General features: G+C 37.8%; 4 protein-coding genes and 2 pseudogenes across 4 annotated transcripts; 1 reads left to right on the top strand and 5 right to left on the bottom strand.

The window, feature by feature from the left end:
- Nucleotides 1-83: 83 nt before the first annotated feature.
- LOC122075283 (protein DMP2-like) lies at nucleotides 84-758 on the bottom strand. The gene has a single exon (XM_042640256.1). It carries the CDS (start codon nucleotides 723-725, stop codon nucleotides 138-140), a length of 588 nt encoding a protein of 195 aa, XP_042496190.1. The 5' UTR covers nucleotides 726-758; the 3' UTR covers nucleotides 84-137.
- A 4,692-nt stretch (nucleotides 759-5,450) lies between these two features.
- LOC122077475 lies at nucleotides 5,451-6,026 on the bottom strand (annotated as a pseudogene).
- Nucleotides 6,027-8,225: 2,199 nt separating this feature from the next.
- On the bottom strand, nucleotides 8,226-8,785 carry LOC122077472 (annotated as a pseudogene).
- A 5,535-nt stretch (nucleotides 8,786-14,320) lies between these two features.
- On the bottom strand, nucleotides 14,321-15,255 carry LOC122075301 (protein DMP2-like). Its single transcript, XM_042640274.1, has one exon. It carries the CDS (start codon nucleotides 15,147-15,149, stop codon nucleotides 14,568-14,570), a length of 582 nt encoding a protein of 193 aa, XP_042496208.1. The 5' UTR covers nucleotides 15,150-15,255; the 3' UTR covers nucleotides 14,321-14,567.
- A 2,645-nt stretch (nucleotides 15,256-17,900) lies between these two features.
- LOC122075970 (probable indole-3-acetic acid-amido synthetase GH3.6) lies at nucleotides 17,901-20,149 on the top strand. The gene is made up of 3 exons (XM_042641207.1): nucleotides 17,901-18,384; nucleotides 18,561-18,668; nucleotides 18,769-20,149. Exons 1-3 carry the CDS (start codon nucleotides 18,035-18,037, stop codon nucleotides 20,096-20,098), a joined length of 1,788 nt encoding a protein of 595 aa, XP_042497141.1. The 5' UTR covers nucleotides 17,901-18,034; the 3' UTR covers nucleotides 20,099-20,149.
- Nucleotides 20,150-23,263: 3,114 nt separating this feature from the next.
- Nucleotides 23,264-23,934, bottom strand: LOC122077467 (protein DMP2-like). Its single transcript, XM_042643416.1, has one exon. The coding sequence runs from the start codon at nucleotides 23,932-23,934 to the stop codon at nucleotides 23,317-23,319; it is 618 nt and encodes a 205-aa protein (XP_042499350.1). The 3' UTR covers nucleotides 23,264-23,316.
- Nucleotides 23,935-25,799: the final 1,865 nt, after the last annotated feature.

Genomic DNA, 25,799 nt, shown 5'->3' with positions numbered 1-25,799 from the left:
TTTTTTTTTTTTTTTTTTTTTGTTAATTATTTTAATTAGAGTATATAGATTCACAAACACATAGTGAAATGAAGCACCCATCAAGAACAGATTGGGATTGTGTTATTTATCGATGAACAGGGTGGATTGGGGTAGATCTAACTATAGCATGCAGGGATCCTCCCAATCCCATGACGTTTTTTGGGGAAGAAGTTGAACACTGTAGAAGCAAAGAAACCAACCACGGCTGGCAAAATCACCACCAACACCTTCTGAAAAACCCCAAACTCCGGATAGAAGCAGTTGGTAGTGTTTGGGTCCAATATAGCAATCACTGCAAACACAATCAATGAACATAAGGCATCAACCACATCCCCTAATGTAATCTTGTACTTCGAAATATCGATATTGTCCGAATTCGGCGCCGGCCAGAGCCCATCAAAGGTTGCAATTCCATAATGAATCAGAGCATCACTGCCAACATAACTATCTGTAAAACATGAAAACACACAGGAGGTAGCACAGAAAGCAAGGAAAATCCCAGTAAGGATCTCATTGATTTCAGTACAATGCCCTGCTATGGTGAAGATTGGATTCAGGGTTTGAAACAGGAAGACAGTCCCAGTGGGTAGATATTGGATAAGGTCACTCATCCCCTTTAATGTCTTGTTAACCATACCAACTTTCTCTTTCTTCTTCTCAGCTGAACTTGAGGAAGATGGACTAGTAACCTTGTCATTCTCCATTCTTCTAACTCTTAAAATTTAGGGCTCCAACTGTAGTGGATTATTGTTAATTTCTTCCTCAACCCTTAGGTGTATATATAGTAAGAGAAAGTGGAATTGGACTTACCTGTGGATTTTGGTTAACTTAAATTCTTGGACTTGTGTTGTAACAGAGCTATGAATTCTAATGAGAAGAAGAAGTTGATTGAATTTGCTCTCACACACTAAGCATGTATTTGTCATGAATACATGCTTTTGGGTAAGAAACCCAAACTAACCAACTTTGTACATAATTATAAGACCCCTTCCTCATGTAAGAAAAGTAGCTAGCTACTAAGCCTAATCAATTTAAGTTAAGAAAGCCAACAATAATAGCCTAGCATAGTTAGTGAGATTGTGGTGTGCTAAGCCTAGACTCACCAAGAGTTTTCAAGTTCGAATCTCCTGACTGTTACCTTTGCTCTCACCCCTTCTATAGCGTACCCATCTGAAAAAAAAAATAAATAAATAAATAAAATAAAAATAAAAATAAAAGAAAGAAATTAAGAAAGCTAAAACCTATTTGAACTCAAACTTAATTTGCAGTGTCAAATATGGTATGACTCAATACATCCCTTCAAGTTGAAGGTTCTCATAATGTGTCAATGATAATATTCAATCTGATTAATAGTGGAAATAAAAAGGTGAATGAGTGATTTGACATAACTTGTAGTTCACATCGCACCACCTACTCACACACAAAGTGCAAGTCGAGCTCCACATACTTGTTGCATACATGAAATATTGGATTGGTTGAAAATAAGTGGCATCAATATTGTCACACCATAAAATGGGAGGACTTTCTCCATTTGCTTGCTCTAAAATCTGCACCCCCTTTCATCTTTCAAACCTAGTTATATAAAGCCTTGTACTCTTATTAAGTGGGGCCTTTGATTTTTCTACTCGTTTGGAAGTTTTCTAAGGGTTTTATTTATTTAAGCATGGTTAATTGCCCCTAAGTCGCCTGTCACTATACGAATTTCCAACCCACCCCCCCCCCCCCAACCCACCCACCCACCCACCCATTTACTTATTTTGATAGGTAATATCAAATTTGTTGCAAATAAGGAAAAAGAACCATATACAAGCAAGCTGGGGCAACCCTCCAGCACTCAGAGAGTTAGAACAGAGGGCCAAAGGGCCGCAACCCTAAGGACGAAACAAAAAAGGGGAACAACTGCAATCCACCACCACCTGTGCAGGGCCCACCTAATCAGGCAAAGACAATAAGAATTGAAACATAACAAAACCTAAGGCTAAGACCTAAGATTCCATAGAGCATGTCAACCCCACCCCCCCCCCCCAAAAAAAAAAAAATCTCAACAAGGAATAAGTTCTTAGGGGGTTGAGGACCCTTTGGAGGAGAGGCACGATAACAATCACCAACATCCAAGCGATAACAATCTTCGACATCTAAGGGAATTTTCCCTCCTTTTGAGAATAGGGGGACAATCGTCTTAACCTTAAGGTAGGGATAAAAATGGTAATAGAGAAAACAAGAATGCTATATACCTTTCATAATATATTATGTTTCTATATAATCTAAATCAGATGTTGACAACTTAGTGTTGCCATGCATATTTACACTGAGAATATTCCATATATTTAGGGGAAAAGAACAATCCTTGATCGTGTAGCCCAAGATAAGCAAAAACATGGAACCAAATAAGGACATAGGTGGTCTTTAGATCCAATCACATCATTAGTTGTATTATTTTAGCTTTGGTGGTCCATCTTCAAGATTTTAAAACTCGGGTTTGGATCAAAATTGGCCAAGAATGATCCCAATTCGAGCTAATCCATATTGAATGCATTTCTAGGGTTAAGCCAATTCTTGACCCATTCCGGCCGATTCCCAACCGATTTGGACCAAAATGTATTAGATGGTCTTACAAAATAATAGGTAGGCTAGTGAATACTTGAGTCAATACCCTCATGTCACAATGGCCGCTGCTAACAAATTAAAAGAAGCTTCGGAAGGGCGTTCAGGGATAGGGGAAAGTACAATGGGGTCACCGCAACATCTAGACAATGGCCGCTGCTAACAAATTAAAAGAAGCTTCGGAAGGGTGTTCAGGGATAGGGGACCGTACACTGGGGTCACCGCAGCATATAGGGGTATCACTATACTCCTAAACAGATAACATTAGGAGTACTGCCTGTGAGTTGGGTTGGGTTGGGTTGGGTTGGGTTGGGTTTTTCAGAACCCTAGTCCAACCTTAAGATCTCTTAACTCAAACCATATTCAGCTTAGCCCAAGGTTGAGCTGGGATATCTAAATCCAGGCTCTCAATCTAGGCTCAGCCCTGTCGGGTTAAACCCAATCTAGCATTGTCCTAATTGACCTTGAGCCACGTTGGCCTTGATTGATCTTGTGAACCCCTAATTTTACCATTTTCAGGGGCAAACTGGCCTTGATTGACCTTGGTTACCCTTGTATGTTGTCAATTATGTCCTTGTATGCATTGCAGATAAGACAAGGAGAAAACTAAACATCACTGACACCAATAATTCTTATATTGATAACCTAAGAAAAATATATTAATAAATGAATATATAACATAGTCCCTAAAAGAGTTTGGAGTGGTTTGTTAACAATAACAAACTCAGCCTCATCCTAACTCAATGGGTCGGCTATTTAGAGTGGTTTGAATATATTAAAAAATGGAGTAAAAAAAAAAAAAATGGAGTAAAAAATAAAGAGTGTGGATGCGTAGTGTGTGTATATAATAATTTATTCATATACATCAATATTATAGCAAACACCAATAAATACGAAAATAAACAAACACAAATCCTCACAACATAAAGATTTAACAAGGTTCACAATCCAATGTGGTGTGCTACATCTTCGGGTGAAGAAGAAAATGTTTCACTATGTAGAAGAAAGATTACACTCAAGGAGTGGTAACAAAACTCGCTTTGAATCCTTAGCTAGAAAAAACCCCCAAATTACAACTGCTTGCTCAACAAAGACAATATATAGTACATTATATACTCCTCCAAGTCGCGGATCGATCCACCGGGTTGTGGTCGATCGGGCCCAACCACTCTGCTTCCATCATAGATCTAAAAAAAAAAATCCCATTTGACTCGCCACTAAAATATATCGAAGCAACTTATTCTACAAAACGGGTCAAGAATTCGAGACAAACTTAACAATTAATTATACATAGGGCCAGATTGGGCTGAACTGGGCTAGGCTGGATGAATTGAACTTAACACAAGACTTCAGCCTATGCTCAGCCAAACCTAACTAAGGCTTGAAAATTTGAGCCCATACCCACCCTGCGAGTTGGAAAAGTAAACTCAGGCCCTATTCAAGCTTGGGGCAGGTTGCATTGATGAGGCCAAATTGACACCCCTAGAGAACAGTATCCCTTTTATAAATACCATGAAGTTATCGTCCCCACTACCCCCACCACCCCTAGGTTGGCTCACTCTCTCTACATCTCTTTGTCTCTCCCCTTCCAAAGGACACCCTCCCGTATCACCAATGAAAAAACACTCATACAATACAACAAATTTACAAAAGAGGTTAAAGGAATGTAAATTGGACGTATGAACGTATTTGATTGATCACCAGAATGCTATCAAATACCATGGTGTATCTATCCAAGAACTAGAATTGCTACATCTTGCCTGTGGCACAACTAGAGCATGAACCATCAAGAAACCACTCTCTTAACTGGAGTATTTACGCAAATGACATTTTTTCCAATTGGTTATAGGAAGATACATGTATATTTATGGGGAAAACAATGCTCCTTGGTCATGTGGCCCATGCACCAACGTGAGGTTAATGAGGTGGCACACCTACACATAAATAGAGGTTGGGTTTTTTGAGTTCATATGGATAGGTCATCATTTTGCTGTCCTATGTGTCTGGGTGCAAGAGCCACGCCACCTGGGAGTGTTCAATTCCCCAACATTTATTTGAGAAAAAGAAACTTAAAAGTCAACGTGGCCCCTGCACCCAGACACATTAAGGGGTGGAATGAACGCCCCACCCCTTATGAAAGGTGAAAATCCCACCTCGTTGATACTTCGACTAGTGCTTTCATTGACTTTCCCGTTGATGCATGGACCACACTGTCTTTTAGGGAACCCTTTCCCTTTTTGTCTATAGAAAAAAAACAGTGCAAAATTGAGTGCATGCCCTCTTTCGTATACTTGTAGAGGGCCATCTTCTTTGTTTAGAGGAGCAAAAAAATATTACTATACATCATGACTAAAAGTTCAATGACATCGTATATACATGGTTGTTTTTTGTCTCAATGGTATTACACATCATAATTAAAAGTTGAACCATATGTTATATATAATTGTTTTTGTAATATGGTCATATGATTACAGAATATTCCTTTTTTTAATTGAATATCCAAACTCCTTGGATTTTCTTTCATTAAACAAACTGATAAAGTAAGGTCCTTATTCTTTTATAAAAATATTGAAACAAGAAAATAACAATTTTTATTAGGTTGCTCTCAAGGAAGCCATTGAAGGAATAAGGAGAAAGCTATCATTCAATACTGTATCACATTAGAAAAACAAGAAATTCCACAGTGAAAGCAAACATTACACAATGGGAGAAAGAAGAAGAAGAAGAAGAAGAAGAAGAAGAAGGAATCAGATTAGAGTAGAGAAATTCACACATACATTGTGAAAGGAAGGGTCCATGCATCAAGAACAGATTGGGACTGATCACTAGCTTGCAGGGTTCCCAAGCCCATGACGTTTTCTAGGGAAGAAGAAGAACACTGCACTGGCAAGAAAACCAACCACTGGTGGCAAAACCATGACCAACACCTTCTCACCAATCACAAACGATGGATGGTAACAGTTCATGGTGTTTGGGTCCAATAGTGAAACCACTGCAAACACAATCAGTGTCCAGAAGGCATGAACAAAGTCCCCAAATCTAAGCTTATACGCCTACAAATCCACCGCGTCGGAAGCCGGCGATGGCGAGAGCCCACTAATGGTTGCAATCCCATAATGAACCATTCCATCACTGCCTACGTAACTGTCTGTAAAACATGAAAAGCAGCAGGAGAAGGCGCAGACAGCAAGGAGAAAACCAGTAAAGACCTTGTTGATGGGGTGACAATGGCCATTGTTGGTGAAGATTGGATTCAGGACTTGAAAGAAGAAGACAGTTCCAGTGGGGAGAAGCCTAAGAAGGTTGCTCATCCCTTGAAATGCCTTGTCTGTCATGCTCATGCCTTGTTTCTCTTGGTTTTTCCCGGAACTTGAAGATGGAATATTCTTGTAACTCGCCATTTGTCTACTCTAAATATAGGGTTTTAAGTGTAGTGGGGGATTGTATCTTCCTCAGCTTTGGAAGATCCTAAACCATATTTGTGTCTATATATAGTAGTAGCAATGATGGTAGCAAGAGAAAGAGAGAAGAAAGAGGGAGGGAGGGAGGGAGGGGAAGCAATTGCTAGCATGCTCGTTTATCTATCCTTTAATATGTGAAGCCATTTGTGGAGGAGTAAATACTAAGACTGCGTTTGGTAACGTTTCAAAAAAATGTTTTTGGAGTTTTTTCATTTTATGAGAATAAAAAAACTGAATAAAGCTTTTGGTGCATTTATAATATGTTTTATCTCAAAAAAAAAAAAAAAAAAAAAAAAAAGGTAGAAACAAGAATTGATGGAATGACAAAAGGTATTTCCGTCATCTCAGTTTTGTTCCAAAAAATAAAAAATAAAAAAGGACATATTGACACAGAAATTGAAATTTCCATTTTTAACACAAAATGTCCAGAAACGGTACCAAACGCAGCCTAAGTACTTCTTTTGAAAGTTAAAAGCTTTAACTAGATTATGATATGGAGTATGGACAATATATTAATTGAATTTGAACTTTTTTTTTTTTGGTAGAAAGCCCAGCTAATACTTCTACAAGCAATATTTGTGACAATATATATGGAAATTGTCTAAATGACACCTCTGTAAATGTTTAGAACTTGTGATTGTTTTTTTTATTGTACATGATTTTATTTTCAAAAGTTCTTTAAGAGGATTTTAAAATAATTTAAAAGTGACTTATCATATTGTTATTATAAATAATTATCATTGTTTTTGCATATTTTTGGAGTAAGCATATGAAATGGCAGGATTTACACTTATTGATAAAAATTGCATTATGCTAAAACTGAAAAAAAAAAAAAAAAAAAAAAAAATTAAGGTTACAAATTATATGACAAACTCAAATGAGGAAGCTTATGCTAACATCACGTGCACTCCAAAAAAGAAAAAAGATGCCCGTGGCGGAAGTTCTGTAAAGCTTCAAAGTAAAAGGAGTCTTTTTTTCCTCATTAACATATCAAGCCGAAGGCTACTACGAGCCGCCATAGACTCTTCCTCTACCCTTGTTTCCTACCATGTCATGTTGCGGGTGTTTCTGTGACTGGGTCTAGCTATTGATCAACTGAGTAAACTGTTGTTCCTCCAACAAACCAAATGCACATGTTCAATAATCCCTCTAAGGAAAACTTTTGGACTTTGAATGCCTTCATATACCAATTTGTCCACGTTATAATGGAATCTAGACCCACTGATATAAGCATGTCAAATGGGAAGGCTCTACGTGATTGGGATGGTTCCTTAACTGTTTTGGTCCCAAACGGGGCCAATCCCAAAATTATATCATTTACTAAATGGTTTGAAATTTAGGATCCACTCCCATTTAATAACTGTACAGTTTGGGTCCATTTCTTTCTGTAATGGTTCTACGCACTCAAAATCCCAAACACTCTTAATACCAATAACATTATAAACTAACCCTAACTCGTAAGTCATGAAGTTAAATCCTAATCCCCAATCCTCATTTATAAGTAATAACAATATTAATTAACAACGTACCCTTAGTTTTTCCTTTTAATTATGAGACAACATTTATATAAGTTATAACCATTAAATATTAACCAATTCTAAATAAGTAAATATGCATCTAAAATTTGTTCTAGTGGTTCTGATTCATTTGATTTTTTATTGATCTTTCGGTTCAAAACACATTGAAAATCTAATTAAAGAAATGTCCCGTCCCATTTAATAATCAGTCCCAATTTCAGTCCCCCAAAACCGCACCATTTAGTCATTTAGTAACGGAATGGATCAGTTTCAAAGTCTTAACAGAGCACAGATCCCCGTTCCAATCCCAAATTGACACACCAATGCATTCATTAGGTTGAACACTAACAGAAACTTATCGGTAAAGTTGGTGGTAACCATAATCATAATCATAATCATGATCCAATTAATTATACATTGGGGCTATATCCACTTTTTAATGCATACAAAGACATGCATGGCACGTACGGTGTCCTCATGAATGACACACAGCATCTCATAGTAGAAGAAAGAGGAGGAGAAATCAGATTATAAAATACATAAAATTCACACACCCTGTAAAGGAAGCATCATAAGAAGACTGGTTATCATATCTTCCTTCTTAGGATGGGAAGGTCACTCTCTAGAAGGAGTCTTGAGCTGGAGGAGTCTGGCTTGAAGGGTACCCAATTCCATGACGATTGCTGGGGAAGAGGACAAACACTGTACTGGCAATGGTACCAATCACAGGAGGCAACAGCATCACCAGCCTCTTCTGGGTGGACTCTAACGAGGGATAGTAGCATTTCATAGTGTTGGGGTCCAATAGCGCAACCACTGCAAACACAATCAGTGACATGAAGCCATGAACAAAGTCCCCAACTCTGAGCTTATAGGAAGAAGAGTCTGCTGATGAAGATGACCAGAGGCCATGAATGGCTACAATACCATAATGAACCAACTCATCACTTCCCATATACTGTCAGTGAAAGATGAAAAAAGGCAGGAGAAGCCACAGACATCAAGGAGAACACTGGTTAGGTACTTATTGATGGTGTGATAGTGGCCATTGTTGGTTAAGACTGGATTAAGGAATTGAAGCAAAAAGACAGTCCCAACAGGGAGAAGCTCGATGAGATTGCCCACCCCTCTGAATGCCATGGAAGTTGAAGATGATGATGGTGAATTCTTAGCTTTGGCCATTTCTCTGCTCTTAAACTACTCCGCTCTGATATTCTTGAATCTAGCTAAGCCAGTGAGTCAAATGGGTCTTTGTTTTTTTTCTCAACTTTGGAAGATCCTATGAAAGTGGTTTTGGGTGATGTTGGCCAATGCTAAGTAAAGTGAAAGTAGCACAATTGTTGTACTACCGACACAATGTATTAAATGAAATGTCCCATATCTTCATTATATTCTTGTGTTCATGGCATTAAATGAGGAACAATATATAGCATGAATGAAGAAGAGAGGGAATTGTATGTTAGAGCATAGTTATTAAGTTCGGAATGACAATAATAGGGGAACAAATAAATACAACAATTATCAGATGGTAATAATATTTTTTTAAAAACTCGGTATAATAAAATGTGTAAGGTAATGATACTGTACGTGTTTAATACGATTGTTCTTTAAAAATTTGGGAGCAAAAATACAAGTTTATTATGGTATTAAAAATGAATTAAAACTGATTGCTTGCAACTAAATTTTGATCAATCATGCTTTCATGAACACTTAAATCAGATCTAGTTTTTCAGTTTGGAATAATTTCTTATTATTAGGGATTCTACATCTAATATCAATTATGTTTAACTATATCTTTTTTTTTTTGTAAGGAGAATATATATAATAGATAAACATGTCTATATCATAGCAAATTTTGATAGGTGATTCATCAGCCATTTTTTATCATAGCAAATAAATTAAAAACCTCATATTCCAAAAACTGAATTGTAAACCACAAAGATCAAATCATTATGCATTTGAATAAAAGCCATGTCTTGTTTCTAATTAATTGCCTAGTCTAAAAGCATTCTCTATGTTTAAACATTGGGAGAGAAAATCATGAGAAAATGACTCTAGAGTGAGGCAAGACTTGGAGGTATAAGGAACAAAGATTGAGCTGTTAGCAAATGCAATCAAATTTTTTGAGGAAAAAAAAAACACCTTCAAGAATCACCAAATAACTAGAACACAAGAGTGGTACTTCTTTTAATACTTCAGAAGTCATGTACTCCATTATATAACCTGTTAGATTAAGACATATAAAAATCTCCATGTAGTAGAGAACCCGGTTTTATTTGAAACATATCTATTCCAAGTTTCAAATTACTGGAACTAACCTTTGAAGCGGCTACATCATTAACCACATACCTAAAACGTGGTGTACAATTCCTTCTCCCTCATTAATAAATAGGGGGAGTGAGCTGAGTTTGAGATTCGACTACAACACAAAAGAAATTCTCATGTGTTCTTCATATGATGTTCTTAAGTTGGGTTTGGGATTGACTTGTAATAGGTATTCTTTGGGTGTATGTACCCTTTGTATTTGATTTCTTTAGGAATTTGTGAGAGTTGTACTGTGAAATAGTTTCTTGTTAGTGGGTTCCACATACAATGTGGTGGAATGATGGGTGTACATTATAATTTTCCCTGTATTAATGAAGTGAGCTCCGTGAGACTGCCCCCATGGATGTAAGCAATCATGTTGAACCATGTAAATCCTGTGTGTATGCATTTTTTTTTTTTCTTTTGTATTTGTCCTAATTTACACACTTCAATTTCATATGTAACGATTAGTGCAGGACGAATTTCTGAACAGATTATACTTAGTAAATAAAACGGGATTCACAAAATATAGAAATCAAACGGGAGAATGATAGTTGTTGGTAGATGCTAATAGGACTTTACTAATCATGAAGAACTGAAGTAAGAATACTCAACTTCCTCTTTCTTTTTAAAGAGTACTTGAGTTACAAGACATTGTATATATAGGATGAACTTCAATTTTTTTTTTCAATATTCATATTCCATTTTATCTCAAATTCTACTGATTTGGTGGCACTTTCCTCCTAGTCCCAACTCCTTAATATATATCTTTGGGTAATTTACAACACCAACCCTTAGAGAATACCACAATTATAAAAACACCCGCTATGTTTTACCAAATTAGACTCAGACCCCTTACCGTCAGTTATTGTTAAGAAATGCTATGAAATGATGCTTTTGCCCTTATGAGTAAAACCTTGAGACCCGAGTTCTGCTAGTTCCATCGCCGGCTAATACTTCTCCTTCCATCTTCGGCAAGAAGTGCATTTCCCATCACTACCATCATCGGTTGCCGGTGAAAAGGTTTGCTTGTTTGTTTTTTTTCCTTCACTGTTTTTCCTCAACTTCCATGGCTTCTCTATAAAGCTCTCTCCTTCTGAGGCTCAGACCTCACCGGAGTACTCATTGTCATCCTGGAACAGGTCTGCCAACTCCAAACCACTCGATCCCCTCAGTTCCTAGGCTTGAAGACTGGAGACAACTGTCTTGCTCAAGGAGTCCGACTTCGGCTCAGATCTTGTGATTGGATTCATTTTCAAAATCCTCTCTCTTATTCATCATCTATCGTTGTCAATCCGTCCGTACGAGAAGCATTTTAACTTTGTTACTCTGCAAGCGCCCAATCATTAAAATAGAACTAAACCTAGAAGAAGACATTGAAAACATACAGAGAAGAATTTTTACTCTGTTGCTCTGAAAAGGCCCAATTATTAAAATAGAACTAAACCTAGAAGAAGAAATTGAGAACATACAGAGAAGCATTTTAACTATGTTGCTCTGCAAGCGCCCGATGAAACGCCATTTGATATCATCCGGAAGCCACACATATGGAATAATTAAGAAGATCAAATTCTTCCTTTAATATATAATCATTTGAACGGTTTTGAGATCCATTTTTTCTTAAATTTGATGTATTTTTGAGGGTTTTTGTGATGATTGAAGAGTAATCCTTTGGATTGGATTCGCTGTGTTTGTTTGAATCTCTATAAATTTTGACTTAGAAGCCCATAAAGCAAGGTGATGGCCGGGATTACCCACTGAAAAAGGTTCAATCAGTTATAACAACGGTGACAGTAACGCCCATCTCTGAACCACCAAAGAAGCTTGCCAGGTAGTAGGATTTCACCGCGTTTTCTAGTACACCGGCTGGTTGCCACGAGTCTCTCCACGTCGTTGTCCGTCGTTGTTGCCATTGCCGTCGTGATTGCTGGTACTCCGAACGTGAAGGTATCGAGTTGGGGTTCATATATAGTATCTATCAATTTGGGGATGGGGACTTTTAAATCGGTAGTTTAGGTACTTCATATTTAATAAGGGAATTTTGGTATTTAAAATAAAATATAATTGCTAATATTAACATGTATGATATATTTTTTTAACAGTAACTGACAGTAAGGGGTCTGAGTCTAATTTGGTGAAACAGAGGGGGCGTTCTTATAATTGTGGCATTCTTCAAGGGGTGGCACTGTAAATTACCCTCTATTTAATATTTGCAGCCATTCGTGGAGGAGTAAATACTAAATACTTCTTTAGAAAATTAATTCTTTAAGTAGACTATGATATGGACATTATGTTAATTCTTACCGGAAAAAATATGTTAATTGGAATTGAGCCCTACCAGTACCATATTGTCAATTGTGAATATATATGAACAAGTGGTTCTAAACTTTCATAGTGAAAACTTACTATATATATATATATATATATATATGACACCTTTAAAAGTGTTCAGAATTTGTGTTTTTTTTTTTAATTACCTATGATCTTATTTCCAAAATATTTTTAAGAGGTTTTTAAAACAATTTAAAAGTGATTTATCGTTCCGTCATTATTAAAAGTTGTCATTATCTTTGCATATTTTTAGAATAAACATATGATATGGTACATTTACACTCATTGGAACAAAATGTATTATACTAAAAGTGTAAAATGATAATGTTGCAAATAATTTGAAACCTTCATACCATGTCAATAAGAAAATATTTATAGGGGTGTCAACCGGTCGGGCCTGGCCGGTCTCGGTTGGGCCTAGCCGGGCTTGACCACTTGAAAACCTAGCACCATGAAAGCCTGTTTAAGTAAATGGGCCTAGCTTTGGGGGGCATGGTACGGTTTATAATCGGGCCGATCGGTGTCGGGCTTTAATCGGGCTACCTTAAATGGGCCTCCGGGGCTTAACCGGACTACGAAACTATTTAAGTCTAAACGGACTCTAAATGTGCCTACCTTAAAATTATTTTCTTAAGTGGGTTGAAGACCCATAATTATTCAATTTGAACATTAAATCCCAATAGTTTTATACAAAAAATAATCATACTAGATGGTAACCCAAATATTTAATAAAGAAAAGAAATTATATGAGATTATGATTGTTTTTAATAAAGAGGGTCGGGCTAGGTCAGGCTACATTGAATTGGTTCAAGTCAGGCATCTAATCTGTTGGTTCGGTCGGGCTCCCGATGGGCTAGCCCCTTGCACCGTGAACACAGCACGACACGTTTATTAATCAGGCAGGTCTAGGTCAGGTCGTAAACGTGCCGGGCTCAATCAGACCAACCGATGAGGGCTTAGAATTGACACCCCTAAAATATATATATATATATATATATATATAGAGAGAGAGAGAGAGAGAGAGAGAGAGAGAGAGAGAGAGAGAGAGAGAGGGATAGGTATGCCGATATCAAGTATGCTAGCGGATAGCACCAATAGGAACACATGATGAAGTATCATTCAGGAAGGATATGGGAGTCATTTCAAAAAAAGGGAAGAGAAAGATAGACACAATGGGTGCTAGCATACTTGATATAGGCGGTATACCCAACCTTTTCCCATATATATATATATATATATATATGTATGTACGTATTTTTTTTCATGAGATATGTATCATTTACTTACACAAACCTAAGTGAGGAAGCTTATGCTAACATCATGTATACGGTATACCCCAAAAATAGAAAAAAATGCACATGGCAAAAGTATGTAAGGCTTCAAAGTAAAAAGCGAATCTTTTTCGTCATCAACATATCAAGCTTAGGGCTACTAAAACCCGCCTTAGCCTCTTCCTCTGCCTTTGTTTCCTACCACACCATGTTGCGGGTGCTTATGTTACTAGGTCTAGCTCTTGATCAACTGGGTAAGCTGATGCTCCTCCAAAGAACAAATGCACATGTTGAATAATCCATATTGGTTCATGATATAAGGGACCCCAAGCCCACTGATGTAAGGGTGTTAAATGGGAGAAGGCTCTACATAATTGGAAAGGTTTCTTATTAGTTCTGGTCCCAACAGGGACAGTCCCAAAATTGTCTCACTTACTTAATGGTCCCAAATCTAGGATCCACACCCAATTTATAATGGTAGTCGGTTCCATTTCCTTTATGGTTCTAGCTAGGCATTCAAAAAATCTCAAACACTTCCTTAAGTATGCCAATATGTTATAAAGCTAACTCTTTACCTCTTTTTTTTTTTAACACAAAAATGGTGCTCCATGGTAGTGATCATACCCCCCCTAAGGCAAGAGCCGCTTCCGCAAGACCAATGGGTGATAGTGGGCATGCCAAGACTCGAACCCACAACCAACTGACTGGAGCGATGATGGGTACCAATGGTTGAGGGCATTTTCACTACTAGGCTACCAATCCCATTGGTACTAACCCTCTCTACCACATACAAGAAATTGGGAAAGGAAACTAGATGCTACTATTTTCTGTATTATAATCATAATCATATAACTTTTTAAACCATACAAAGACATCTCATAGTAGAAGAAGGGGAAGGGGAAGGGGAAGGGGAAGGGGAAGGGGGAGGGGGGAGGGGGGAGGAGAAATCAGATTAAAGTACAGAAATTCACACAAACTCAAAGAAGCATCAGAAATAAGAAGACTGAATATTATATCTTTCCTTCTTGGGATGGGAAGGTCACTATCTAGGAGGAGTCTTAAGCTGCAGGAGTCTGGCTTGAAGGGTACCCAATTCCATGACGATTGCTGGGGAAGAGGACGAACACTGTACTGGCAACGGCACCAACCACAGGAGGCAACACCATCACCAGCTTCTTCTGGGTGGATTCAAACGAGGGATAGTAGCATTTCATGGTGTTGGGGTCCAATAGCGCAACCACCGCAAGCACAATCAGCGACATGAGGCCATGAACAAAGTCCCCTACTCTAAGCTTATAAGAAGATGCGTCTGTTGATGAAGATGACCAGAGGCCATGAATGGTTACAATACCATAATGAACCAACCCATCACTTCCCATATTACTGTCAGTGAAGGATGAAAAAAAGCAGGAGAAGCCACAGACACCAAGGAGAACACTGGTTAGGTACTTATTAATGGTGTCACAATGGCCATTTTTGGTTAAGATTGGACTGAGGAATTGAAACAAGAAGACAGTCCCGGTAGGGAGAAGCTTGATGAGATTGCCCACCCCTCTGAATGCCATGGATGTTAAGCCTGATTTCTGTTTTGTCTTCACAGAAGTTGAAGACGATGATGGTGAATTCTTATCTCTAGCCATTTCTCTGTTTTCTTAAACTACTCCCCTCTGATATTCTTGAATCTAGATAAGCCTGTAACCTAAATGGGTCTTTGTTTTTTACTCAACTTTGGAAGATCCTCCACCATATTTAGGTGTTTATATAAGTTGTAGCAGAGACAGTAACTAGCAAGAGAAAACCTAAAAAATGAAACTGGTTGATTAGTAGAAAAGCCAATGGGAGATTAATGTTAGTTGTTGGAGAATGGTAGGACTTTACTACTAATGTAGGAATACTTTACTACTAATGAAGAACTGAAGTAGGAATACTTAAACTTCCTCTTTCCTTTCTCAGGAGTTCTAAAGTTATAAGGCACTCTGTCTATAGGATGAACTTCAATAATCATATTCCATTTGATCTCAAATTCTATTGATTTGGTGGTACTTTCCTCCCAGACCCAACTCCTTACTCCTTTTTGGAAAATCCATTTCCCTTGTAGTTTGATTTTTTGTGTTTTAGCTCGAAGGACCATAAAAGCTATGACCACAAGACTCGGTAACTGAAAAAATATATATATCTGAACCAAACCCCTTTTGAGAGCCAATCTACTTTTTCTTTTTAAAATAAAATATATTTAAAAAAAAAATCCATCAAAAAGAGGGAGGAAACAACAAAAACCAGGGGTGAATAATTTTATCCTAGAGAATCCAACTTTGTTATGGATTCGCTAACCCGGAAGGCCTTGTCTATCTCGTGTGGGACAGAGTGGCCATATTCCAATCCGTGGTTGAGAGATCTTTGTAATATTTCAAAACTAGGGGAGAGAATAAATAAAGCAAAAAATGTTGGGTAAATGATACATCAAAACTAAGGGGATCAATGATAGGAAGATCTCAAGTGAGGCACTATGCCTATTCCTGAATGAATCTGATGCACAACATATTTGTGAAGAATTTTATTTCTAATCTAAAAAAAAAGAGATATTGTCCCAGATTTTCTCAGTAAACGCAATGAGAAATTCCATCTCTTTTTATTTTTTTCTCACCAAATATAATGAATCATTAGACTAAAAGCAAACTTACGAATGATGTCACAAGAAGATTTGCGGTTGAAAATATTCAAAACCCACCTCCACTGTTTTTTCAAAAAGAAGAATAACTTTTGGAGAAGATCAACATTTTCTAAAATTACGTTTAAATACAGAGTTGGAAAAGGAACAAGTGAAAAATAGATGATCCACATTTTCAAGAAAATCACAACAAAGACAACAATTAGAGATTGTAATATTTCTTTGGGAAAGCAAATCCCGAATGGGGAAAGAATTAGTCATAACTCTCCAATCTACTTCGAGTAACTTAAAACAATTTTTCTATTGAAATCATTGTTAGGTTATACCTAATTCATTCCTATAGGGGAGAGCATGGTGGTTTTAAGTCACCAATTTAACTAATTCCTCCATCCACTATCCCTACACTTATATATTCTTATATACCCACAAGTAGAAATTCCTAGATCTACATTTCTCTTATTTCAAAGTTGTTTACTGATTGTAAATGTAAGACATACCATTGCCGATCAAAAAGATGCCCCATAAATCCAAATGATCTTTCCATTTTTTCAGGAGGATGTATGGCAAGCTTGGCCATGTGACGGCCATGCATGGCGTGATTTTGATAGAAACCATCACTAATATTAAGCCCATTCTTTTTTTCTTGCTAAGAATTAAGCCCATTCAAAAGCATACCATTTCTAATGGAAAATTTTTGATGATATTTTTATAGGTATATTTAGGACATGTACCAAGTTAAGAATAAAAGAGGATTTTAAAATGATTTACCAATATTCATTGTTTCGTGATTTTAATTCACATGCAAAATGATTGGCTTTTTTATTTTAATAAAATAAAAAATATGTATATATGCACTTTCGAGTGAGTGATCCTAAGAAAGTAAGAGGAGTCAAACTCAAAACCACATGCTTTCTAACACAATAAATGAGGGAACTATTTAGTACCATAGTTTCCACATTGGATGTGAATTAAAATCAATTCACATTCGTATTCGTTTAGGGGTATCTATATCCGGTTAAAGGTATCCGGACTAAAACCCTAAATCGTAAATATCGTTAGAAAGCATGTGAATTAAAATCAATTCGCATGCATATTCGTTTAGGGGTATCCATATCCGGTTAAAAGTATCCGGACTAAAATCCGAAATTATCCAATCTGATTAAATAATCAATTAATAATTTTGAAGGTTCTTGAAGTTTAAACAAGTTATAGAGAATGAGGAAAATAGTTAAAACAACCTAAAAATATGGATTAAGAGCAAATTATAATCATTAGAGGAAGGAAGGTTCGGATTATACAAGTCAAAGAATAAACGGATAGTTAAAAATCCAAATTCGATCCGAATCCATATTCATTTAGGGGTATCCATATCCAACCAGAAATATTCAAATCGAAACACATCCGATCCGAATTTGATCCGTATCCAATCCATTTATATTCCTACTCCCAATCCCAATAGGTCCAAATCAATTGACCATTTCAATTTTTCAACTCTTGCCTCATGCAATTGAGTTTAGATGTCATGTTGCACCATAGATGATCCAAATCTGAATCAATATCGGATCCAGTCGTTGAACTTGGCAGCCGAGTCGAACTAGGAGACCTGAGTCAGGACAGTAGTGGAGAGGAAAGCCTCAGCCAATGGGGTAACCGCGTTGAGTCATAGTCAATGAAAGGAAATTCCATATAAAAATTCTACTCTTAGCCTCTTACGTGTAGCCAGCCCAAAGAAGACAACAGTTTTACAGAAGAGGCTCTATAGTCTATTCATTGATTCACTAATTCCTCTCCCTCTGTTTCTTTTCTTGTTTTCTCGGGTGTCTTAACAAGTCATTGGTAGTGAGAACTGTGAAGGGGATGAACGAGAAGAGGATGATGATGATGGAGGGAGACAAGGAGATAATGAAGAAATTGGACGAAAGCACCTGCGATGCCCAGCGTCTACAGCTCCAGACCCTTCAATCGATCCTTCAACGAAACGCTCGCGTGGGTTACCTCCAACCCCATCTCCATCATCTCCAAGCCTCCCAAAACGATGATCATGATAATGATAATGATCCTCTCACTCTCCTCCACCCGGACACCTTCCGCCGCCTCGTCCCGCTCTCCTCCTATGAAGATTACGCCCATCTTATCAACCGCATCGCCGATGGTCTCGACCCTTCTTCCCTCCTCTCCTTTGATCCTCTCCTCTGTTTCTTCTACAGGTATCCCTATTCTTCTGTAATTCTTCTTTTTGGTAAAGAGTAAAGCTCCAATCTTTTTAAGTTCCTTTCAGAAAATCCAAATCTTTCCTTTTCGTTTTGGTCCAAATCAAATGATATTTACGATTTAGGGTTCTGTAACTGAGTTCCTGACTTCAACCTGCTCTTGATCTTGACAGTTCTGGAACGAGTTCTAGGGGACCAAAATTGATTCCTTACTTCGATTCACCACACTCTAAAGCTGCATCGTTATTAGCTCACCAGGGAAGTGCCGCTATCCTTCGAAGGTAACCATTCTGTTCCTTCCTTCCTCCCTCCCTCCTCCCTTCTCCATTTTATTTCTCTTTCAGTTCTAATAAATTTCATTTCTTCATTTTTTTTTTTAAGGTTGTTTCCTCCTCAACCCACCGGCGATAAGATCCTCTGGTTTCTCTACGCTGGTACTGTCACAGAGACCAAAGGCGGATTCAAAGCAATGGCAGCCTCTGCCTTTCCCTTCCACCACAACAATAGCAATAGACCATCCCCTATACTCTCTATGTGCGCGAGCCCCAAAGAAGTCATCTTAGCCACCACAGATACTCACCACCAGATGTACTGCCACCTCCTCTGTGCACTCCGCAACCCAGATTCGATCACCGCCATTAGAGCTCCCTATGCCATAGGCTTAATACGGGCATTTCGCATTCTTGAATCCATGTGGGAGCAACTCTGTGAGGATCTCCAATACGGCTCTGTTAGTCCCCACATCACCCACGCTCCAATGAGAGACGCCGTCTGTACACTACTTGGTGACCCACAACCTCATCTTTCCAATCGAATTCGAGTCATCCTTGAAGCAAGGCAGTGGAGTGGGATCTTGCCCAAGCTCTGGCCTAAGGCACGCTACATTGCGTGTGTCACCACTGGAAGCATGAAGCAATATTATCAGAAGCTCAAGTTCTACGCAGGAGAGATACCAGTATTGGGTAGTGATTACTTCGCGTCAGAATGCCCTGTGGGCGTCAATTTGGATCGAACGCAACCACCTGAGCTGACCAGATACGTGATCCTCCCCACTGCGGCCTATTATGAGTTCCTTCCCTTCGGCATAGATACTGGTGTTGCAGGGGAAACTGTGGATATCTCAGGAGTAGAAATTGGAAAGGAATACGAAGTTGTTGTGACTACTTACAGAGGACTCTTTCGGTATCGTCTGGGTGACATTGTGAGAGTTGTTGGTTTCTATAATTCGTCTCCGCAACTGGAGTTTGTCATGAGAGCTCCCACATCTACTGCTGAAGACTTAACAGAGAGGGATTTAATGTCTGCCATGGAACATTTCCAGATAATGCTAAGAGATGAAGCCAAGGGAGAGGTTTTAGAGTTCGCAGGCTACATGGACTTGGAGTCCAACCCAAGGCATACCACCATTTTTGTTGAATTTGGTGAAGAGGGTATGTCCCTAATGAAGGAGAAGTCGGTTGGTGTTCTAAGTAGGTGGTGTTCCTTTATTGAGGAGTGCTTGGGAGGTATATACAAAGTACAGAGGAAAAGGGGTGATCTTGGACCTCTGGTGCTGTCCATTGTGAAGCCTGGTAGCTTCGATGGATTACTCCTCTCAGCAGTGGAGAAAGGGGCACCTGCAAATCAATACAAGCCACCCAAAATCATTAGAAACCGTTGGATGATCGATTTTATGGAAGCATCTGTTGTTTTGCAAGCTACTACTGAGTAATTGATTCAAATAAATACAGATCTATACATTTTGATCTTTTCAGAAGCTTAATCCTGGTTTCTAATCCTGTTTTTGTTAGTTAGTTGGATACTTTTTTTAAATTTGGACTGCCCTGGAGCCATATTGATTGAATCAAAGCTCAATCAGTTGACCATATGAATTCAAGATTTCAGAAAATTAGGATTGAATTGGGCATATTAGCCAATCCTCCACTGTTAATATCAATTTAATACGAGTATCTTGTGTAATATTGACCAGGATTAGTGATGTCCGACTCTCCCTCTGATCTGGTCTTTGAACCCTTGTAATGTACAACAGGATTAGGACGACAGGAAGTCCTAGGAGAAATTGTCTTTTGAAGGGAAAGGGTTCTCTTGGCTATCAGAGTAGGGTACACTATCATTCCTCGTATCAAATGATCTCGCTGTCATCTAATGTATGGTACTATTTTGTCACACCTCATTAGTGTATCCGTCCATGCTATTAGTCAAAAAAACTTTAATAAAATTTATCACGTGCAAAGTAAAGTTTAAAAAAAATAAATGCAGTTCACAATTCAAAAGGGGAAGCTACAGCTCTAGAGTGTAATGAAACTCTGTGGTTTAAAAAAAAAAAGCCTAATTTTATTCATTCAATAGGGAACATAAATCTCAAGCGACTACCCCTAATAATTCTATGGCTGACATTACGATAGGGAAAATTAATCTCACGGTTGAGCTGACTATATAAGTTGACCAGCAAAGTAGGACACGTGCAAAGGATAGATCCAACGGCTCTAATTTATTATCTCAATTTTTTTTTCTATTAACCCGTCTCTATGGCCTACCCGATCTGTTTCCCACTCAAACCCCATTGTTGCAAACTCCCCCTCCTACATTCTAATTCCTTCCTCCTCCACCTTCGTCTCTCAAACCCTTCAACAACAGCCATAGGAACCAAAGCCCAATCCCCAACCAACACCACCCCTTCATCGCCGTCTCCTACTCATCACCCAATCCTAAAAATCGTCTGAATCCCATTGATAACTATTTATTTAAAAATAGAGTTACCAACTGTGGATCGGTATCTCCTTATTTTGTCATGGTGCCTCTGAGGCTGGTTGGCCGGCCATGTTACTACATGACTCTAGCTTTATTTTTAAATCTACCCTGTATTTTGGTAAAGCAGTTTTTTTTTTTTTTTTTTATAATGTCTAAATGGAAAAAACATCCTCTATAGTGAGTGTAGTGATGCAGTGAGCATTGGATGTCCGAAAAAACGTCGGCATGTGTGCCCGGATGCTCTCAGCCATCAGATGCTCACTGCACTCACTGTAGACAATAATCACTCGTCTAAATGACACTCATAGAGGTCTATTTAGAATTTGACACCTTCATTTAATTGTTGTTTGTCTAACTCCCAAAAGTTTTTAAGGTTTAGGGTTTACAAAAATAATTCATCAACTTGTTATTATTAAACTCCCAAAAGTTGTTTGTCCCTGTCCCCCTCCCCCTTGTCTTTTTATTATCAGTTTCATTTTTGTTGACTTGCACACGTTTTTGAGTGTATGGGCCTGTAACTCAACAATTAAGTTGCACTATTATAATATGTTGGTCACAGTTTCAAAACTTGGAATAAACAACCTCTTTTACAAAATAGGGGGTAAAGATCAACATCATGTCGTTATTGTCCAACGTAATTCTAATTCTTTGATCTCTAAATTTATCTCATCCTATAGTTGAGATTAAACATGGAATAAACTCAATAAATAGTCAAAATAGCCCTTAACTAATAGTGGCTTTGTGTAACAAAATTATCAAAAATAACCAAAGACCAAACTAAGGCAAGGGCCTGTAAGAATTCAGCAAGGCACGACTATATGCTCCACAAAGTGATGGCTAGATATTTATGTGCTTTAAATCATGAAAAGTCTTCCAAACCTAGATGGTATTCAAGAATCGTCCAAAGTGGCTGCTACTTGATGTGCTTCATTCCAAAAAATAAATCCAAAGGTGGTAGCTTCTAATGTCAATATGCATCTAAGAATAGAAAAAACAATCAAAGAAAGGGAAGGAGGACTCAAAATTGTGGACTCAAAGCTTCTCTGATTCTTGGTCGGTACTGTATCGATGGATGGATATGAATGAAAGGTAGAAAGTGAAAAAATATATATTTTTTAAATAAAAATCAGTGGTATTTCTTATCTGATATAGATCAATAAAGTCCAATCCAAATCTAGATCAGTATCAACCGAGACTGATTTCAATATCTTAAACCATGATTAGGGCTTGGTTTGGTCTGATTGTTAAAGATGCAGGTCTAGGCCTGCATCAGATAGTCTCTCCCTACATGTTTTATCAAAACTAGAGATCCCTCTAAACTACATAATGTACAAAGCAACTTTCTCGTCCTAAGGAGGTCAGTGTTGGTAGTAACTCCCACTCAACTACTAGTAACAGTTGATGTAAGCCATATTAGCTTACAGAACAATTTCTTTCTGAAAATAGTTGAGACTTTAGATGCCTTCATATATTAATTGAGTTTTTTCTTCTAATTGCTTAAGCTTTTGGGTTTAAACACTTTAATAGCACCTGAAGATAGGGATTCAAATTTCCGGAATTGAATCAAATTGATATACGTTTTCATCAATTTTGATCTGGATCAGTCTGTATTAGCTTGGATCAATCTGTTTAACCCTACTTTCATTAAAAAAAAAAAAAAATGGGTTTTTTTTTTTTTGATTTTACCCTTGATTCAACACCGTTACGTAAGAACCCTGGTCATAGCTTTTTTTTTTCATTTTTTGTTAAAATAAATAAAGATTGGTTGACCTCAGCAAAATTGGTAAGATATTATTCTCTTTTTTTTTTTTTTTCTTTTATTATTATTATTATTATTATTTTTTAAACAATGTGTCGGACCAGCTTATGGACATTGACTATTCTTTGGAAAAACTAACACAACAACCCACCTCCGTGATGTAAGCTATTATTCTCTACCACATACAAGAACTTGGGAAAACGAGGCGGCTAATATCATCTGCATCATTGGGGCTGGACCCACATACAAAACATACAAAATAAAGAGATGTCTCCGTACACACTGAATGAAACAGCATCTCATAGTAGAAGGAGGAGTAGAGAGAGAAATCTGATTGAACCCTAAAGAAATTTACAATAACCCTGTCATGCAGGAACCATATATGCATCTACTAGATAAGAACACTACTCATAATTCCCTTATTTGTTTGCTCCTTGGGTTGAGATGCTCACTAGGGGTGTGTCTTCAGCAGCAGTAGTCTGGCTTTTAGGGTACCCAATTCCATGACGATCATTGGGGAAGAAGGCAAACACTGAACTTGCAAAGGTACCAACCACAGCAGGCAAAGTCATCACCAGTGTCTTCCTGGTGGACTCAAACGTTGGATAATAACAGTCCATGGTGTTGGAGTCTAATAGCACAACCACTGCAAACACAAGCAACGATAGAGAGGCATGAACAAAGTCCCCTATTCTAAGCTTGTACTTAGATAAGTTCACCGACGACGAGTCCACTGACGATGTTGATGACCAGAGGCCATGAATGGTTGCAATCCCATAATGAATCAATCCATCACTACCCTTGTAACTATCAGTAAAAGATGAAAAACAGCAAGAGAAGCCACAGACACCAAGAAGAATACCAGTCAGGTACTTGTTGATCATGTGACATTGGCCACTGTTGGTTAAAATTGGACTAAGGAATTGATATAAGAAGACAGTCCCAGTGGGGAGAAGCTTGATTAGGTTTCCCACCCCTGTGAGTACCACCCCTGATGATGATGATGATGATGATGATAAAGTCTTATCTGTGGCCATTTTTCTGCTCAACCTCACTCCCACACCCCCTGATCTTCTTGAGTCTAATGGGTGTTTGTTATTTCTCAACTTTGAAAGATTCTCTATCAAATTTAGGTGGAGTTCTTAAGTTCTAGGGCACTCTATTTATAGGATATGAACTTTAATCTCTTCAACATTTATATTCTATTTAATCTCTAAGATTAGTATTGGTTTGCCATGTTTTTCCTCCAAGGCCCAAGTTGATCCTCTTAGCCTTGACCAATTCCAGTTTTATTTTTTGTGTGCTAGACTTATAGTTTGAAGCGCCACCAATCAATCTCTCTCTCTCTCTCTCTCTCTCTCTCTCTCTCTCTCTCTCTGAATTCAATGAGTAAAATGCTTGACTGAAATTTCATTTTGTTAGATAGGTTGGTGTACGTTAGGGTTTCTATCAAATTCACACATGGCCATCCAATTTTGATTGTGGGCAAGCCTTGAATTGGAATATTTGATTGTGATCAATGGTAAGTAACCATCAGTATCATATGACCAAGCTTGCTATGCATCATCTAGATGATTTGGATATCTATTGGGCATGTGTCCTGATTGGCCACATGGTTATCTACATGTATGGTTCATCAAGTATTTGGATTTTCTCCATTAATTTATAACTGCCAAGTCATTTTTCAAAGAGCTGAATTGTCTTCTTTTTTTTGCATGTGATGAATTCCGTTACTACATTTTTAATGGAGTTTTAGTTGAAATTAAGGCATGGATGATTTTGTAAACTAAAACAATATATATTATTTTGTTATCAACATTGACTTGATGTGTAAAATATCAATATAAACGGGCAGTGTATAGGTCCCTTTCTCTCTCTCTTTGTACGTATTGGATTGTAAGAGCACAGTGATGTATTGTATTTTACAGTCTACCTCATTTTATGTGAAAAGATTCGGCATACAAACTGTGTGCCACATGCAAGTGGGTGTTGCATCTCTCTCTCTCTCTCTGAAATAAACCCTCTACCTTTGCCTCATCTTGCACCAACGTGCCTCTTCCTCTTCCTTATTTTATTATATATTATTTATCCTAATGTCAAAATATTTTTCAAAATCATTAAATGTAGAAAATTTTCAGTCTTGGGTGCAAACCCAACTGACCATCACAACGAAATTTGCAACTAAGATAGGAAGTACTTGGAATTTGTTCACTTTTATTACAATGGAATCTGGTTAAAGGATCTCTTTGTAGACACCTAATTTCGTCACTCCCCCCCCCCCAATGATGACAATATGAAGAATTACATGTCGGACATTTTAGACTTGGAGAATTTTCAAGCTTAGAGTAGAAAATGACCATTTTTCCCCTATAAACTTTCAGAAGAAAATGTTTTCAAAAATTAGAATTTGATGTTGTGGATGATTGTCGTTTGTCCCCTCCAATCGGACATTACACTCTAATGCGAGAACTATGCTAATCGACGCCCGATTCTCTCTTTCATTATATGATCTGGGTTCCTACTTTATGCATATTTTCATAAAGGTTCCTGATCGGGACCACAATCGTGTCTCACATCATTAGATAGTGCTCGGACTAAGCTTTCTAACGACATATTACACGTCGAATTCTGACGAACGGTTTGAAAGATATGACCCCCGAAAGTTGACTCCAAAGTTCGATATCAGATTCCATTCCGAGCAACCAAGGAGTGCCACATGGCGCCCAAACCCCTTTGTCCAAAAGCAAGCCTTTTTGGACAATTCTCTCTAGTTTTTTAGTCCCACATCGGAAATAAGAGAGAATTGTCTCAAGTCCCAAGGCTATAAGTATAGCCCTTCCTCTCTTCAAAAAATGGAGGAGAAAAAAATTGAGAATTTGTGAGAGAGGATGGCCTCATCAAG

Source organism: Macadamia integrifolia, chromosome 4 (assembly GCF_013358625.1).
Source record: "Macadamia integrifolia cultivar HAES 741 chromosome 4, SCU_Mint_v3, whole genome shotgun sequence".
In the NCBI taxonomy this organism is placed as follows: domain Eukaryota; kingdom Viridiplantae; phylum Streptophyta; class Magnoliopsida; order Proteales; family Proteaceae; genus Macadamia; species Macadamia integrifolia.
This window is presented reverse-complemented; position numbering and strand designations above follow the sequence as displayed.

Bases quoted from the DNA above. Each gene is read 5' to 3' on its own strand.
- LOC122075283 (XM_042640256.1), bottom strand. From the start codon at position 725: ATGGAGAATGACAAGGTTACTAGTCCATCTTCCTCAAGTTCAGCTGAG.
- LOC122075970 (XM_042641207.1), top strand. From the start codon at position 18,035: ATGAACGAGAAGAGGATGATGATGATGGAGGGAGACAAGGAGATAATG. The intron at 18,385-18,560 runs GTATCCCTATTC...TGATCTTGACAG, and splicing joins CTCCTCTGTTTCTTCTACAG to TTCTGGAACGAGTTCTAGGG. The intron at 18,669-18,768 runs GTAACCATTCTG...TTTTTTTTTAAG, and splicing joins AGTGCCGCTATCCTTCGAAG to GTTGTTTCCTCCTCAACCCA.
- LOC122075301 (XM_042640274.1), bottom strand. From the start codon at position 15,149: ATGGCTAGAGATAAGAATTCACCATCATCGTCTTCAACTTCTGTGAAG.
- LOC122077467 (XM_042643416.1), bottom strand. From the start codon at position 23,934: ATGGCCACAGATAAGACTTTATCATCATCATCATCATCATCATCAGGG.